Source organism: Pyrus communis, chromosome 6, assembly GCF_963583255.1.
Source record: "Pyrus communis chromosome 6, drPyrComm1.1, whole genome shotgun sequence".
In the NCBI taxonomy this organism is placed as follows: Eukaryota; Viridiplantae; Streptophyta; class Magnoliopsida; order Rosales; family Rosaceae; genus Pyrus; species Pyrus communis.
In genome coordinates, this window is record NC_084808.1 from 20,924,951 (window position 1) to 20,941,974 (window position 17,024).

Genomic DNA, 17,024 nt, shown 5'->3' on the forward strand with positions numbered 1-17,024 from the left:
GACCCAAATGTTAATTTGGCTAGCCACCACTCCCAACAATATTAGCTATTTAGCTTAAGTTAAAATTTTATTTTATCTAAACTTAACAACCCAAGTCCTTTTTCTTCTCTTGAAGCCAACAAATAATGCAATTTTATAGTTTTTACTATTTAGCAGAAAAATTAGCTTTCTCTCTCATCCTAACTAAATTTATCTACTTATTGTTCACAAAGTTAAACTAGTTATGGCTGATTTGATATTGTTGTGCTTTGAAAAAAAAATTATTTCTGCTGTGCTGTGAGAATAAGCAGTTGTGAAATAAAGCAGTAAGAGTGTTTGGTAAACATTTTTGTAAAAGTGCTTTTGAAAAAAAAAAACACTATCATAGTGTTTGGTAAACTTTTATGTAAAACAGCTGTGACTGTGTGAAATGACAAAAAATGGTATAATACTAGATGTGCCATTAATTTAATTTTCTTAACAAATAAAGGTGCATTACTAAATATACTTTATTTTTAAAAGAAAAATATTTATAAACTTTATCTTAAACATATAATCCAACGTTTAACAAGAATCATAATCCAACATTCAACATATAATCCAACATTTATGTTGCTTCACGTTTTCAGTTTTTTTTCAAAGCTCATTTTTACCGCGTTTTCAGTTTTTTTTTTCACCAAAAACTGTGAAAATAAGCTGTTTTTAAGTGTTTACCAAACACCTTTTTGAACTCAGCTTTTTTTGATATCCACTTTTTATAAGGTATCAAACCAAAGCTTTATTTTTCTGCCTTTTTTGTTTAAGTAACCAAAAATCTCCTTTAGCTCGGCTGCTAGAGACGCTATAAGACACTTTCCTTTCCTCACTCGGGCGATGGAATATTCAGCACCTAATAGCCTGCCAGTGTCCTTGCATCTGACCACATATGGTCACCATGGAAGACTCGATCTGGCCCAAGCCAATCCCAAACCTACCCTTCAAAACAGTTAAAACAAGGTGCATCTCATCTTAGGGAGAGAGGGGATGTGAGGGGAGAGATTCCCCTCTTACCCCACAAAGGAACATGAAGAGAACAAAACTTAATTTCAGTGGCTGAAACAGCTGCTACAAGTACAAGTAAAACCTAAAAAGCTGAAAACTTTCCCAAACAAAAACTACAGAAGAAAAGCAACTTCACACAATACTCACTAACTATAATCCTAGAGAGGTGATTTCTGCACTCTTTCTCCTTCTGCACACTCCTTTTTATTTTTGGCCTTTGAATTGGACAAATCAAAGAATCCACGTACATAAAACCGAAGTGTGCAAAAGGAGAAAATGAACATGTGGTTATCATTTTCCTAATAATAAGATAGGGACAAATCAACCCTTTAATAAATTGAGAATGGCAACAGCCACACCAGAAAGATCATTCACAAGAGCATTCCTATCAGTGAGAGGAGACTTAACTCCTCCAAAACCCTTCTCACATGCCTCAGCCTCCGTTGCAGCATCAGAAATCCCATACTTTGCAAACCCAAAGTGCCCATTTCCCAAAGCTTCAATTGCTTGCGGCAGGCTAAACTTCACAATTGGGATGTACAGCTCAGCACAGTTTGCCAATGCCTTCTGTAAATATACTTCCCGGGATTGCTTCAGCAGGCCGTGGATGTAGTCCAGTGTGTCACTTGCATTTGCCAGGAGAGCATCGGATGCTATCCGGGCCAATCGCGGCACATCCGCGTTTGAGCTGTCGGGGTTTGATTGGAGGGTTGAGAGGCAGAGATTATAGTGGGGTGTTTTTTTGCATGTTGTTTGTATCAGATTACTGCCTTTGTCTAATGGAAGAAAAAAAGATTGGGTTGTTGGGGTTGCAATGAGTAAAGCAACGTGGAGAAAAAGAAGAAGAGTTGAGAATCTTGCGAGTGAGCTACTCATTTTCTGAGATGGGAAGAGAAACTTTGTTGGGATTGTTTGATCTGATTCTTTTGGCAGTTAATTTATACTCATGTTCCAACTTCATGGATTGGCAGATTGATTGCCACTTATTACTACCGTGTTCACTCGTAGGCGCTTTTTGTAATCATGTGCTATGAGTTTCAATTGCGTCTACATTTCGTGTTGCTTCACATGTCTAAATATTTTGCGTCTACATTTCGTGTTGCTTCACTTATCTACTCCTGAGTTGCTATTGAGACGGTAAATGAAGTCAATTATAAACAGATACGTGTTTTTAATTTTGTCTGTAATAGTGCACGATTAATTTGAAATAATGTTACCGTGATATTTCAGAAGAAGTTATTCTCCTTTTTTGGTGGTCAAGTAATGAGAAAATTGGAGGAATATTCCATATGATTCTGTTATTAGCACCATTTTAATTTCCTCAAATTTTGGCCTCTATAGTAATAATTGGGAAACAAATTGCAAAACAACATGCAGAAAAACCAGAAACCAGAAACAAAAGTTCAAAAAGAGTAAATGTGGTAGGTCTTCTTGTCTCGATGCAAGGGCATAAAGATGGAGAGATTCTCTTATGACGAAGACCCTTTTGTGAGCATTATTGTGCCACGTGTACAACAAATTACATCAGCACTAAAGGGTTTCTTGAACGTGAAATTACAGTAAACTCACTTCGTCGTTGATATATGACTCGTTTAGATGTGTTTTTCAAATGATTGAGCGTTTTTAGAACAAATGTTTTTGAGTTCCAAAAGCACTTGAAGTGCTTTCTATAGTAAACATCATTTATGTGCTTCTTTCAGAAAGCACTTTAAGTGATTTTCCCTAATTTACTTGCATTTTTACTAAAAATTGGTTATTTATGTCTGTTCTTTAATAAACTCAATTCATCAGTATCATATATTTTTCCAGTTTAAAAGCATGTTCTAACCAATGTATTTTTCATGTAGGCATAACAAAACCACATTGAGAGAGATATGTTGAGAGCATATCCCAAATCAAAGAATGGAAGTCTAGCATAAGAGCCTAAACTTGTTGGGATATTCAACTAGTTGGTACTTGAGTTTTAATTGGATGCTCGCATTCTAACATAACATTATGTGTTTAGAAAATTGTATTTGGTGCAACTGAATAATTCCATTGATTTGTCAATAATATGTACAAGAGTTTCCTTTGAACAATAAGAAATCCGATAATCTAGGAATAATAATGTAGTAGATACATAATCAGTTACATAAAAACTTCCTAACTAAGAACATTGACTTTCTAACAATTTGCACGCCCAGGAATGCAATTTTGGTTATCAAATTAATATGTAATGAGAGGTATAAAAAAGCGAAGAAGGAGGCGGAGAAAGTCGTTAGAAAAGGGGAAGAAAACCTGCAATGGAGCAACATTGGAAGAAGGGCAACTTGAATGAGAAGTATGATCAATGTTTGAGATCTGAAACTCGTCATCTTCGGGAGCAGGAAAAAGGGTTTGCAAGAATTTGGGCAGATGTTTTTGCTCGAGATATATCAATGAGTTCTACACATAAAATGCAAAGGTTTGAGTCCCATTATAGATAGGGTCCATAGGGAGTGTGAGACTTGTTGGATATTTAGTTTGTACAGCTGGTGCAATGCAAATATTGGCAGAAAAAAAGAAAAAAAAATTAGCAGGCTCCCAAATTCTTGCTGCTGGCAAATACTACACTATATGAACCATGCCTTAACATGGTTCAAAACAGTAGAGAAATAGCCATTGAGTATAGGTTTCTCGATTCAGTCATATATATGATATTGTGGAATATACTATCTAAGCAAACTTGACGTACAGGAGAGAAGCTTACCTTTTCCTGCATGGCAGTGCGTTTGGTTTGGGATAGGAGAAGCTTCAGAGAGATGTCAAATACAAAATTTTAAAAGATTTGATGCCTGCGAAGCGACTTAACAAAAAAAAAAACTTTAATTCCACCCGGAATGTCAAGCTTCTTATTATTTCGTCGTAACTTTAAAAGCAAGCGTTGTTGAATGTGAATTTGAACAGAAAACAAATAAGCCAGATTATCTTAGCTTTCTTTTTTGGTAAAAAAGAAAGTTTCAGTAATAAGAAGGGAAATTACACACAACACAAAAAGCCCAAGCAAAAGCAGAACTATAGAAGAGAAAACAAGATTATATTTAAGAGGGAAGATTAATTTATTAAAAAAATTGCGAGTGTATGTATATTAATGGCCATACATCTCTTAAGTACTCTTCCGCTGCGTTACATCAACTCATAAACAAAAAGTGCTACTAATATAGAGGCTAATAATTTCCATCAAAATTCTTCTTAAACTAGTTTTTCCTTGACCTTCACGGCAACTTATCTGCAATTGCTGCAGCTATACTTGCAGCATCATGAACATCTTTATTGACATCTTTGAGAGGGTTAGAGGGCCCTGAAAATTGCTTGTCACACAAGTCAACCTCAAACGTAACGTCCTTCAACCGGTCTTCTGCAGTAATATTATCATCATTACTGAAAGCTTCGGAGGCTTGAGGAATATCATCATCTATGATAGTGTTGTAATTGTCAATGCATGAGGTGAACAAGGCCTGGTTTTCTCCGGGGCTCTTAAGCAGACCGTTGATTTTGTCCATGCTTTTGGTTGCCTTGGCCTGAACTATGTCGACCATAATGGAGGCTAGCCCTTTGGCATCTTCGGCGTTGAGACTCCGAGGGTCGGATCGGAGAAGAGTCTCGCAGAGATCGAAGTTTGGTGTTTGCTTGCATGTTTGGTCAACGAGGGCAGCATTCATCGGGAAGATGATCCTGCCATGGATTATTGGAAGAAGGATAATTTGAACAAGAAAGATTGGGGTTAGAGATATCAAAGATTTCTTCATCGTTAAAACTGAAAGCTGAACAAGTAGGTTGATGGTTAGGGCTAGATGTGAGAAACTGAACCCTACATGTCCCTTTTATATGATGGGAGTAATTAAGGGTCAAACTAACTTGGTTTTTGAGGGATCTTTTCAGAAAACTTCGTAGGATTTGATTTTCTTACCATTTATGTTGGAAAACTAGTTGTTTATTTTTGGGTAGTGCTATTCACACACCAATTCTTACTTCTCACATAACCTTTTTAATTTCCAGCCATCGGATCAAATGAATTGAAAGAGATCTATGACAAAAAATTAACAAAAGTATGTAGTCAAACTCATATTTGATATGATTTTAATAGGCTATAAATTCCGGTTGTAATCAATTAGGATTTTAAATGAAGATTTTAAAAGGATTTGAAATAATAGTGTAGTCAAATTAGAATTTTAAAGAATCCATCCAAATTAATTGATTATGATTTTATAAAAGTCAACACAAGTCTAAATGTTGTGAAAATTTTAAAGATTTGCTAGGATTATAATGAAAGAGAGATCTTGATGGATTTAAGAGCAAGAAACATATCTATAATAAAAACCAAAAAGAATCTCACCTCATCACCCCTTAGGATTTGATGTGAGCGATGGCTGGGAAGAATTTTTTGATTACAAGTATTTTATTTTTCTTTCGTTTTTTGAAACAATAGAAGTAGATTTTTTATGGTATTTACATATGAGCGCATAGTTAATTGGAAATAAGAATGCCAATAATCTGCTGGTTATCAAGAAGAAAAAAAAAAGATAAGACTAGAAGCTCCCATTGCATTAATCGGGCGGCTTAACATTTGATAATATGATTCACCCACCTTTTTGTTCTCAAGATGGAATTCAATCTCCAGTCCCACAAATTAGATTAGTTTAATATTTGGCCTCGTACAAAATAATTTCAGGTTTCAACAGCTTTGTTGAAACCTGACAGAGGATTGGAGGACCCTACAAATTGTTCGTCACATAAATCAGCCTCGTGGACGGTGTTTAGTAAGCGGCCGTGAGCAGTGCGAGGACCATTGGTTAAAGCTGAAGAGGCTGCTTCCGTATCTTCTATAACATTTTGGTAGTTTTATCGCAAGAGTTTAGTTTGTCTGTTGGCGCTCCTGGGGCCTGAAGTAGCTGCTGGATTTGTCTCTTACCTTCTCCCGCTTTAAGCTGAGGCATATCGATCATGATGAAGCCTAATTCCGTGACATCTTTTGCATCGAGACTTCGATTGTCTGATCGAACTAAACCCTCACAAAGACGGGGGTTTTTCGTTTTCTGGTATGTTTGGGTGATGAAATTGGCATGGGAAGAAAACCCTGCAATGGAGCAACATTGAAAGAAGGGCAACTTGAATGAGAAGTATGATCAGTGTTTGAGATGTGAAACTCGTCATCTTCACGAGGAGGAAAAAGAGTTTGTGAGAATTCGGGCAGATGTTTTTTTATAGAGATCAATGCGTTCTACACATAAAATGCCTAGGTGCGAGTCCTCTGTCCGGGAGTGACAGATTTGTTGGCTATTTAGTCTTGCAGATTTCGGCTAAATAGTTAATACTATACCTCATATGTATGAACCATGCTTTCTTTGGTGAACTTTCTGGGTCCCGGAAATTGTTTGGTGAGCAATAACTTCTGTCTTAAAATGGTTGAAAACAGAAGTACACAGATTGTCATTGAGTATGTAGGAGAAAAACTTTCCTTTTCCAACACGGCAGTGCCTTTGTTTTGGGATACAGCAACATCCCCTTTGTAGGAGAAGCTCCAGTTATGTCAAATACGAAAGTTTAAAAAGATTTGAGCCTGCGCGGTGACTTTTTTTTTTTTTTTTTTTTTTTTTTGAACAAACGATATTATCTATTAAGGAGAGAGGATAGGCTTAGCCTCACAATAGGCTAACAATAATATGGTTCAAATTCGCATTCGGCTATAATCAAACATAAGACCTCTCATATACAAATAAAGAGAAATATCACTTGACCATAGTACCAAGTGACGAGCCTGCGGTGACTTTCTTTCAAGAAAACTTCGAAGCCACCCAAAATGTTAATTTTCACAGTATTTTGTTATAATTTTAAAGGCAAGTGGCATGTAAATTTAGCTTTCTCCTAAGGACATGAATTGCTTTAATAGAAAGATTTACACGCTGCTTTCCTTTCTGTATGCTTGAGAGCCCTTCTCACCGTCTCGTGAGTGTTTGCAATTTCGTCACTTTTCGTTGTTGCCGATCCTAGTTCTAGCTGGGGTCGGTGGCAGTTTCTTTTCTGTTTCTTCTGTTTTTCCCTTGGTGATTTTCTGCTGCGTTTTCCCTTTCCTACCAATCTTTTTCTTGTATGTTCTCCACAATTCTTTGGCATCATTTTTTTTTTTTTTTGATGTCATTTCCAATTCGATCTGTAGTCACTTTTCATCGTGATTCGTCGCGATTTACCGAGTCGATGTATCGAATTCCTGTGTTCTCACTGGTTCGAGTGCTATCTACACCACCACCTTCTCTATCTGCCTTTGGCAACGTTGCATTTGGATCTCCATAGGCTTCATGGCTGGTTTTTCCCATCTTGTGGTTGCGATTGAAGAGCTGTTCTCAGCTAATGATGGTGATCAGAGTGGGGATGCTTTGTCGGAAGCTTGGAAGCAGGCTGCTGGATGGGATTTTCTGGTGTGGAAATGGCTGCATCAGAGATCTAGGTTGTCCTTGGTTTTTTCTGGTTTGGGCTCAACCTTTGGTTGGGCTTTTTCTGTTTTTTGGGCTGGTCCTTTTTTATTTGTATATTTTGTCTGTGGGCCAGTAATTTAAATTTATGGTGTCTGTTTAATAAAGGTTCCTGCCTTTAGTTGATAAAAAAAAAAAAAAAAGATTTAATGGTCACTACTAATTAACAAAAGGTCCTACTAATATGGTCACTACTAATATGGAGGCCAATAATTTGCATGAAAGTCTTCTCAACCTAGTGGTACGTTGTGGTGCGTCTAATTTGAGATGAGTAGGGAAATCAATGGCCAAGATTAATCCAAAGTCAAAAAATAAAAATAAAGGTTTTTTTTTAAAATTCAATAAATACCTAACCATCTTCTTTATTTCCTGCATCACAACTCAATATTTAGTTTTACTACAATCTCTTAGGTTGTAACGCTAGTTGCTTTGTATTGTATTTGAAATTAAATTATTGAAGTTACATGGAGTTTTATTATTTTCAAAGAAAATATTTACAAAGTTCACATTTAAACACACTTACAAGACATAAAAAAATATGTTGTGAATTGTATCACTCTTCTTTTGCCCTTCCTCTTGCCCAACGGGTCGAGTTGCAGAAAGGCAATTGCTTTTCAAAGAGCAATTTACAGGGCTTTGCTGTTGCCCTTCTCCAACGGGTGAAATTGCTTTAAGGAGTACAAAGTAAATAATAATATTGACATAACCATGGCTCTTAGAGATAGTCGTAGGACTGCTTCGCGAATGTATAATATTTGTGTTGAAAGAGAATCAAATTGGTTATTGAATGCAAACTAAAACGGTGCCCCATGCCTTGAAAGACGCTGAATGAAGACGTCAGGAAGCGGATTGAAGTTTAATCTTATTTCTTGGCGACGTATTTTCTGGGAAGCAGATTTTGTACAAACCATGTGCATCGATCATTTATTATGCTATTGTTTTTTTATTGCAATAAATTTGTAGCTCAAGTAATTAATGTAAGACTCATGTTGAGATTAATGTAAGACTCAAGTTGAGTTGTCAATTGTTATGAATCGAATTACTTAAAAGGCAAATAACTTGATCTTCAAGATATTTGACTTTTGACGTGATTCAATATTGGTTAGTAAGAATCATGAAACCAAGACTTGAAACCCTAATTAAATAAGACATACCGTATATGTGTGGGCAAACATTTTGATTTAATAGTGATTATGTGTCTCTCTCTATTAACTATAATTGTAACAACCCGTCCCCAATTATTACGATTTTATAAGGTGAATTTACAAAAATGCCCTTCAAGGAAAATGTGTTGACTTTTGTTGACTGTCTTGTCGAGTTATGTAAAATTCATTTTCTTGGCGTATCCTTGTAGTACTCGTCGCTACGGACGTGTGGGCACAAACGAAACGCAATTTAGAGTTATAACAAATGAAACGCATATTATTGCATGACGCTGCGAACGCCTAGGTAAGTTTCAGGTGAGTACTATATGATGTTAGTGATTGCATTGGTTATGGTTATACGTAGAGGCATGTATAGCTCATTATCATGCACCTCAGTGTTAGTGCTCCCGCCTGTGGCCAGGGCACAGTCATTCACGTGATGTTCACCCCCTGCACCGCACACTTACCTTGGATCCAAGTTCGGTGCACAGCCTTGTCGTACATACCACAATAGGTGGTTCCAACTCGTGGGTGACCCGCGATTATTCACACAGCCTTCACGTGATCGTAGCACTTGAGCGTACTTATTTACACCCAACCCTGTCGTACATACCACATTAGGTGGTTCCGACTCGTGTGCAGGAATTGATTAATGACCTATAGGTTCGGCTGTACAGGTCATGTTAGGTGACTCCGGTTGGCATATCATTTTATATTGATTTATTTCACCTGGCTTACTTATTTCATTGCTGAGATATTTGACATGGCATATACTTGGTTTTCACTACTCTTGAGAATGATTTCTACATACGTATGTATTATTATTTTCTGGAAACTATACGAGTTTTACAGTGAGGAGTTATTACTTTCAGAAAAGAGAAATGTGTTTTCTAAAGCTTTGTTTTTGTGCCCACTCACCCTTCTGTTTTTCGCCCCTCCATGTTTTAGCTACTAAAAGTTCGTATCGACGAGGATTCTTGGCAAATCTCAGTATAGGTGGCGATCTTCGAGGGTATGATCCTTACCCACACTACTGTACTTTACTTATACTCTGACGTCGAGTGTGAAATAGGTTCATTCTCGCTCACAACGCACTCTAGTCTTTAGGCACTTTTAGGTTTAAATTTATTCATATTTTAGCTTACTTATTTGTAGAATACATAAAACATAACACTTGCAGATGACAAATGAGTCTTCTACTTTCAGCAAGCGGAAATGTTCCAGCAATAATAAGGTTTGCTCAAAATGGAATGTGTATTTTGTGAAAGCAGGGACACTCTTAATACAGTGATTAGGGTTCCTTTAAAATAGCCTATTATTGACACACCCCAACCCGGAATGTCCACTAGGACTCCTAATCGAGCTGTGTTGGCCGTCACCTATAATTGGTTTATTGTAATTTATGTTTATCAAATATGTAATCCTAATGTTGTGTTGTTGTTCTTATGATTTAAAAAAAGAGTATTCTTTCGAATCTAAGGATAGGTTTGATTTATAGGAAAACTAATGAAAATAGCTTGAAAACTGAGTTTTAAAGATAAGTACAAAAATAAAGGGTAAGGTGAATAGTTATAGGATTGACTTTTTAGTATAAAAATGTGGTTTTTCGTTAATGTAAACAGTATCAAGAGTTTTTCGTTAAAGTTCCCTTGATTTATCCCCTTCCCAATATCATATGAACGATGAGTTAATTTATCAACTTATGAGTTCGCATAGAAAAACTTAGACAGAGATATACTCAAACACATCATCTACAAAGCACATCTCAGAAAATATAAAACTTATATTTTTGTTTCACCTGATCTCACGTTAATCCTACGGGAGAGTTCTTTTCGTCAAGTAGCCCTAGGGAAGTAGTCAAAAGGACCATCGTGATTTTACTGCCAGTAGGCTGCTAAAGCATTAACAGGGAAAAATAATTTTTCCTTTTTCCCCTGTTTTTGAACTTTTAACTTTCGAGATATTTTTCACACAGAAAAAAAAAAAAAGTGAGACACTTGATGGCAACTTGGTGATCTGCATTACAGCTAACTTTAAAGAAAACACACCACGGCAGATCACCAGAAGGTTATGGAACATACAGAGAAATAGGCATCAAAATTTATATAGTACCAAAATCGCTGATGGCAGCTTGATGTATGATTTTTTGTTACACTCGACGGAATCGAACTTGAAACTATCTTAATCCTAACACATTATCCGACTTCTAATCACTTGAGTTAACCCTAACCACTTAATGGACTCAGAATTCGAGTTTACAGGTAGTTTATCTTAGCTAGGTATTAAGAAATGTAAGTGACAAAGAAATGTAAAATCAAATTCCAAACAAAATCGAATTCCACAATTAACTCATATCAACCAAATATCACAAAATTTTATCGATTAATCAACTTAATTTAGCCGACGAACCCAACATATCTCTGCAAATTCCAACAAGTTAATTATATATACTAATATATTCACAACCTACATATCTGATATCTTTATATCTAAGAAATAATCAAGAAATTGATATGGATATTAATCAAAGGGTACAACCACAAAAGAGAAAGAAGAAGCAAAGCATACAGGCCAAGGCAAAAGACTCCACCACAGTTATCAACGTCCACACCGCATCATCGAGTATCGAGGAGCCGAACCCTCGGACGCTCTGCAAGTTCAAACTCCACCCAGAAGTGAAGTACGAGAGGTCGAATATTCCGGTCCACGACCACCGGAATATTCCTAACGAGGACATGGAGAAATCGAAATCCAGCCAGCTGAAAGCCGAGGAGTACCACCTCGCTGCGCACATGAGTAATTAATATATGATCTCTCAAATATTTCTTTGCGCTGGCGGAGAGCTTTCCGGCACATTCATACACACAAAGTCGGACTTGGAGGAATAGTAAATGGGACATATATCATATATTAGATGCCTTTATATATAATTATTTATTTATTTGGGTCAAGGGAAATATGGTTAATTAGGTAAATATCTATCAAGTACACGTGTTCCAGCTATGATTAGCTGACTAGATTAATTGCGTGGTGTCCCAACAGGATTGTTTACTGATTTTTTGGTGAGGATCTTGAAGATTCGTGAATTGTGTTTATTTATCGTATATCGTGCAGTCAATTTTTGTCAAGTATTATTTGTATTTAATTTTAAATAAAAATATTTAAAATAATTGATGTTCGTACGATGTACGATAAACGGATAAGATTGACTGATCTTTGAGATCCTTGCAAAGTGGATCCGACGAAGATCCGGATTCGGGTGGTGACAAGCATTTGATGTGGGGTCACGTTACATACGTACCAATCTTAACATACAGCGACGTAGATTCTACGCCTGTGTTCTAAATGCCCGGGAATATGGTTTTTCATTTGCATCTTTTTCAAAGAAATAAAATGAAGAGTTCCTAGCCATACATGGTAAATGCTCTAACAGTATGCGACATACAATTTTGCATGGATGGACGTGAGTTTAATTACAAAAGTATAAGAACCGAATTATTATCGTGAATACTGGTGAAATATACACACATAAAAAAAAAAAAACTTAACCTCACAATGAATTAGTAATTATTTACTGTTTTAAAATAAAAGAAGTTTTACGATGATTTTTTATATATTATTTTTTCTTCAAATAAACCGAAGAATATACCACAAAATTTGAGTCCATTCTTTATCCAGCATACCCTGTCATTCTCAATCTCAACAGTATTCCACCTAACTTTTATTTTATTTTAGTCTATTTTTTTTTCCTTTACTTGACAAAGAAATTTGAAATTCCCCCTTGATCGGGTTTGAATGGCCGGGTACATTTTTTTCCAAAAACCTTCTCTTATAAAGAAACCAATCTCATTGATTTTAAACATTGATGGTTATTATTTTTTTTCAAATAACCAAAAACGCTTGTAAAACGATTTAACAACAAATGTTAAAATTACAAAAGTACAATTTGATATTTTTTTTAAAAAGCATTTCCGGCCATAAGATCTTCACTATTAATTATTCTAGTGTTTAGTCTCTTCGTCGTGTGTTTATGTGGCTATGACCAAAGCAACAATTAAAATTTTGGCCATGTTTCCACAAAAAAGCCAAATTATGCAATTATTAGTTAGTTTGGCATGCTTTTGCAAGTTAGAAAAAGGACACCAACATGTGCCTCGTAGGGCCTCTATGTCTAGTAAGGTGTAAACCAAAAGAGACTAATAACCGACATCATCTACCAAAGTTTACCAAAAGTTCAATAACACATGAAAAACATTGAGTGATATATTGTAATGCCCAAAATGTAATTTATAATTATTAGCCAAACGATAAATATATGATTTTTCATAAACAACAAAATGAAGACCAAGTGTCACTCAGATCTTACTCTAGCTATGTTGAGTTGACTAAAGCTATAGTGCAGTTGCAGGTGGTCTTGCCTAGAGCGTTATAGTCTTCTACTGAGTTTAGGAGACTGATGGATTCTATTTTCGTATTAGTGTAGGTTTTGTTTGTGTCACGTTTGGCTGATGACGTGGTCTCGCCTTTGAGAGATGACTCTATGGTCTCGTTTTTCAACTGTGATTTTATGTGGTTTCGCTCTCCAGTTATGACGTTATGTGGCCTCGCTCATCAGTGAAGATCGATGTGTGCATTGTTATAGGTTTGTTACGTCTATCATTCTTGTGACAAATTTGTATTAGTGCACTTATGCCTGTGGTAGTCGTGTAGAGGTTTTTAATTAATAGCTTATTTGTGCAAATTCACTTTAGATCAATATATTAATCACCAGAATAATATATCTAATTGACACCTTTATATTTATTTACGATGATCAAGAAAATACCGCTTTCAAAAAGATTCCTCAAATACGAAGTTGTGGTCAACAAAATTATTACCCTATGTCGCCTAATTTACACACTTCGCCAGTCCCCCAATTCCGGCCCCTAAAAAGAAACAACGAGAAGAAGGTGGGGGCCTACACAGCTTATGATCCACTGAAAATAATGGGCCGTATTTTTGGGTCTTCACACATTAATCGGAAACCCTAACCCTAGTGACCTCAGACTACGCCCTCCCTTGCACGTGACAAAGCATCTAATTAATATGAAGCGCCGCAGGAAACCTATTAGAACAGAAATACAAATTGGCTCACCAGGACCGTCCGATTTCCCGCCACGTCACCTGTCCGCGTGAACCCGCGTTTCAGCGGCTCAGATCGCTGGTTGCAGAGCTACTGCTAGAGCGAACCAAGCAGCTCCTCTCTCGTCCCTCCCTCCCTCCCTCTATCTCACTCCCTCTCCCAAATCCAATCCCAATTCGTTTCCTTGAGAACAGAAAGGGGAGATTTTCTCTGCAAATTTGTGTGAGCTTGGAGAGGATGAAGGTTATGGAGGAAGTTGTGGAGGAAAACGAAGTTAAGCCTTTGACCGCCGAGCAATTGGAGCAGTACGAGTCGCAGTCAGAGTCTGAGTCCGAGTCCGATGACAGCGTAGACGAAGAGGAGGAGGACGCTGACGAGGATGAGGACGACGACGACGACGACGACGCGGATGACGACGAAGAGGACGACGATGACGAAGAAGAGGACGACGACGACGATGTTCAGGAGGTCGTACAGTCGTCTGGTGGCCCTCCGATTCACTCGGTAGACGACGAAGACGATGAGGACGAGGACAACGAAGACGGTGAAGGCGGTGGCGACGATGACGATGGCGAGGGAGACGACGACGACGACGATGATGAGGGCGAGCCTGATGAAGAGGTAATCAACGCAAACTTTACCTTTTCCCGAATTTTCTATTTTTTATTATTTATTTTTGGTGTAGATTCAACAGATCTGGTAATTTTTGTATGTTTTTATTGTGTTTATGTGAAGAATAATTTTTGATATTATTTAATCTGATTTTTCTAGCGTTCTGGTCCTGGAATTCAGGGTATATTTGAATTTTCTTTTGGTTTTTTCTATATATATTTTTAATTGTAATTAGATTTGAATTATTTTTCTGTGATCTGTTAGTCTGTAGATTTGCAGTTCGCATTTATAATTTGCAGTCAAAGCATGTAGCTGTTTATTATTTTTTAGTTTTCTAAATATTTATTTTTCATGTAGCAAAATTTAGAGAAAAGTCCTCCATAGCTTTTACATTTATGCCTCTGCTAGACTTGTCACAAAACTTTTTGAAATTATTCTTTAAAACTTTTTATTAATTTGGTTTCTTTGTTATTTGTTGATTTCATCCTTTATTTTGATTAGATTAAAGCCGGCTGCTTTGAGGTTTTCCTTTTTACCCTTCTGTAAATCTGGCATGTAGTTTCTTGTTGATGTAGCTACTGTTTACTTTTAAATCGAAAAGATTTTCGGCCACGGACGGCCCGTCTGTGATTACTGTTCTTAGCTGACATATGTTGAGGGCGAGCGTTGAACGCAATAGAAATGTTCATGAGTTCGAGTTGTGGAAACAATCTCTTTGTAAAGAAAATGGTAATGTTCCGTATGATAGATGTTCATCACACCCTCTCAAAGCAAGGAGCCTTGTAGGCTTGAGGTTTCCCTTTACGTGTACTTTCATAGTTACCCGGTGTCTGAATTTGGCAGCGACAAGCCTTACGGATCTCTCAGCTGTGTTTACGTCTACTTCAATTGTTACTCCTTTATTGCAATTGTTTGAATGGTGGCTTATGTTATCAATTCATTTGTTCATTGTGTATGGTTCTGTTTTTTTATGGTAACTGATGGTTGAACCGTGGCTGACATCTTTTGAAAATCTGTAGGATGAGCTAGGAACTGAGTACCTCGTCCGCCCGGTAGGTCGTGCTGAGGATGAGGAAGATGCGAGTGATTTTGAGCCTGAAGAGAATGGAGATGATGAAGATGTTGAAGATGAAGACGAGGGCGATGACGCTGGTGGGAAGGTGGAGGCTCCCCCAAAGAGAAAGAGATCGGACAAAGATGACTCAGACGACGACGACGATGATGGAGGAGAGGATGACGAGAGACCCTCCAAACGATAGGGATTAGAGTACCGACCATTAACAAATAGGTCATTCGCTCTCTCATAAACTCATCGTCCCGTTTGTAGAAAGAAGGATAGGATGATTTCGGAATTCTGTGGCGCTGTTGTTCTTGCTGTAGTAGTATGAAGGTGGAGTAAATTTCGTAGGTTTACAAGAAGCTTGTCATATTTTGTTAATGCTTAGTTGATGTCAGTCAGTCAATGTGTTGGGGGACTTGAAAGAGGTTGGTTTTAGAGAAGTTAATGTAAGTTTAAGGAACTTGATTAAGCTTGTAGCCGTTTCAGTATTCTCGATCTTTTGTTATCTGGTAGGGTTGGTTGCAGGTTTATTAGGGTAGGACCCTTTGAACTATTCAATTTTGGTTGGTTGAAAACTCGGAAGGTTGGTAAATCGACATCCGATGATGATTGATTCTATTTCTATATAATGGTGGAATGGATTGAGATACTTTCTTGGGTACTTGGTACTTTGGATATTTCAACCGTTGGATTATTTTTAAAATATAAAATCAAGATTTAACGGTTAAAACATTTTAAGTATCTTAGTACTGTGGAGCATCAAATTTTTTTTAAGGAATTGAAAGATCAGTCCCCACCCAATTTGCACTCTCAAGTTTTTGCACTTCACTTTTAAATAAAAAATGGAAAATCAATGAACAGAAAGTACTTGCGTCTATCTCGGGCACAACCTCTTCGTCCATTCATTTCAAAATACTAAATATAGAAATTTTAAATGTAGATTTATAATTTTAAAGTGCTAATAACACGTTTTATTTCCGATTTATTATTGGAGGATTACATTTGGTCGAAGAGAGACGAATAAGGTGGCTCATTGTCTTGCGAGGTTTAGTTTAACTATTGATCACCCAATTTCTTGTTTCGAAAAGCCTCTTGATGTAATTTCCGATTTATTATTGAATGATAGTACTAGTAGTTAATTTTGGTAAGGGACACATTTTTTCCCTTCAATTGGGTTGAAAGCCCCTATAATGTTTTTATTGAGACCCAACGTAAACACCATATTCTCGAATTATACATATTTTAATCTTCAATAAATATCTTAGTTCTTCTCAAAAAAGTAAAAATAATAACACGTTTTATTTTATTTTGGTAGATTAATTGTTGGGCCTGGTGAGTGAGCTCCTTGGACTAGAGTTAGGGCCTCTGCATCAGCAAACTCTGGTCGAAGCAAACTCTTCAAAATCTGCCGACAAAATTTATCAGACCAAATAAAATAGAAAAATGCAAAGTAATAAAAACATAGTGTTATCCACGCACCATTTTTATCGCTTACGCAAGCATTGCTTACTACTTCTCGAATGGAAACAAAGATTGAGGATGGTCAGTCGTTATAATCACACAAACAAATTTGTATT

General features: G+C 36.8%; 2 protein-coding genes and 1 pseudogene across 2 annotated transcripts; 1 reads left to right on the top strand and 2 right to left on the bottom strand.

Annotated features, from left to right (window-relative positions):
• Window positions 1-1,043: 1,043 nt before the first annotated feature.
• LOC137738176 (cell wall / vacuolar inhibitor of fructosidase 1-like) lies at window positions 1,044-1,981 on the bottom strand (annotated as a pseudogene).
• Window positions 1,982-4,253: 2,272 nt separating this feature from the next.
• Window positions 4,254-4,787, bottom strand: LOC137736210 (cell wall / vacuolar inhibitor of fructosidase 1-like). The gene has a single exon (XM_068475529.1). The coding sequence runs from the start codon at window positions 4,785-4,787 to the stop codon at window positions 4,254-4,256; it is 534 nt and encodes a 177-aa protein (XP_068331630.1).
• Window positions 4,788-11,166: 6,379 nt separating this feature from the next.
• LOC137736211 (uncharacterized) lies at window positions 11,167-16,094 on the top strand. The gene is made up of 3 exons (XM_068475530.1): window positions 11,167-11,449; window positions 13,753-14,396; window positions 15,407-16,094. The coding sequence occupies exons 1-3, from the start codon at window positions 11,167-11,169 to the stop codon at window positions 15,644-15,646; spliced, it is 1,167 nt and encodes a 388-aa protein (XP_068331631.1). The 3' UTR covers window positions 15,647-16,094.
• The last annotated feature ends 930 nt before the right edge of the window (window positions 16,095-17,024 follow it).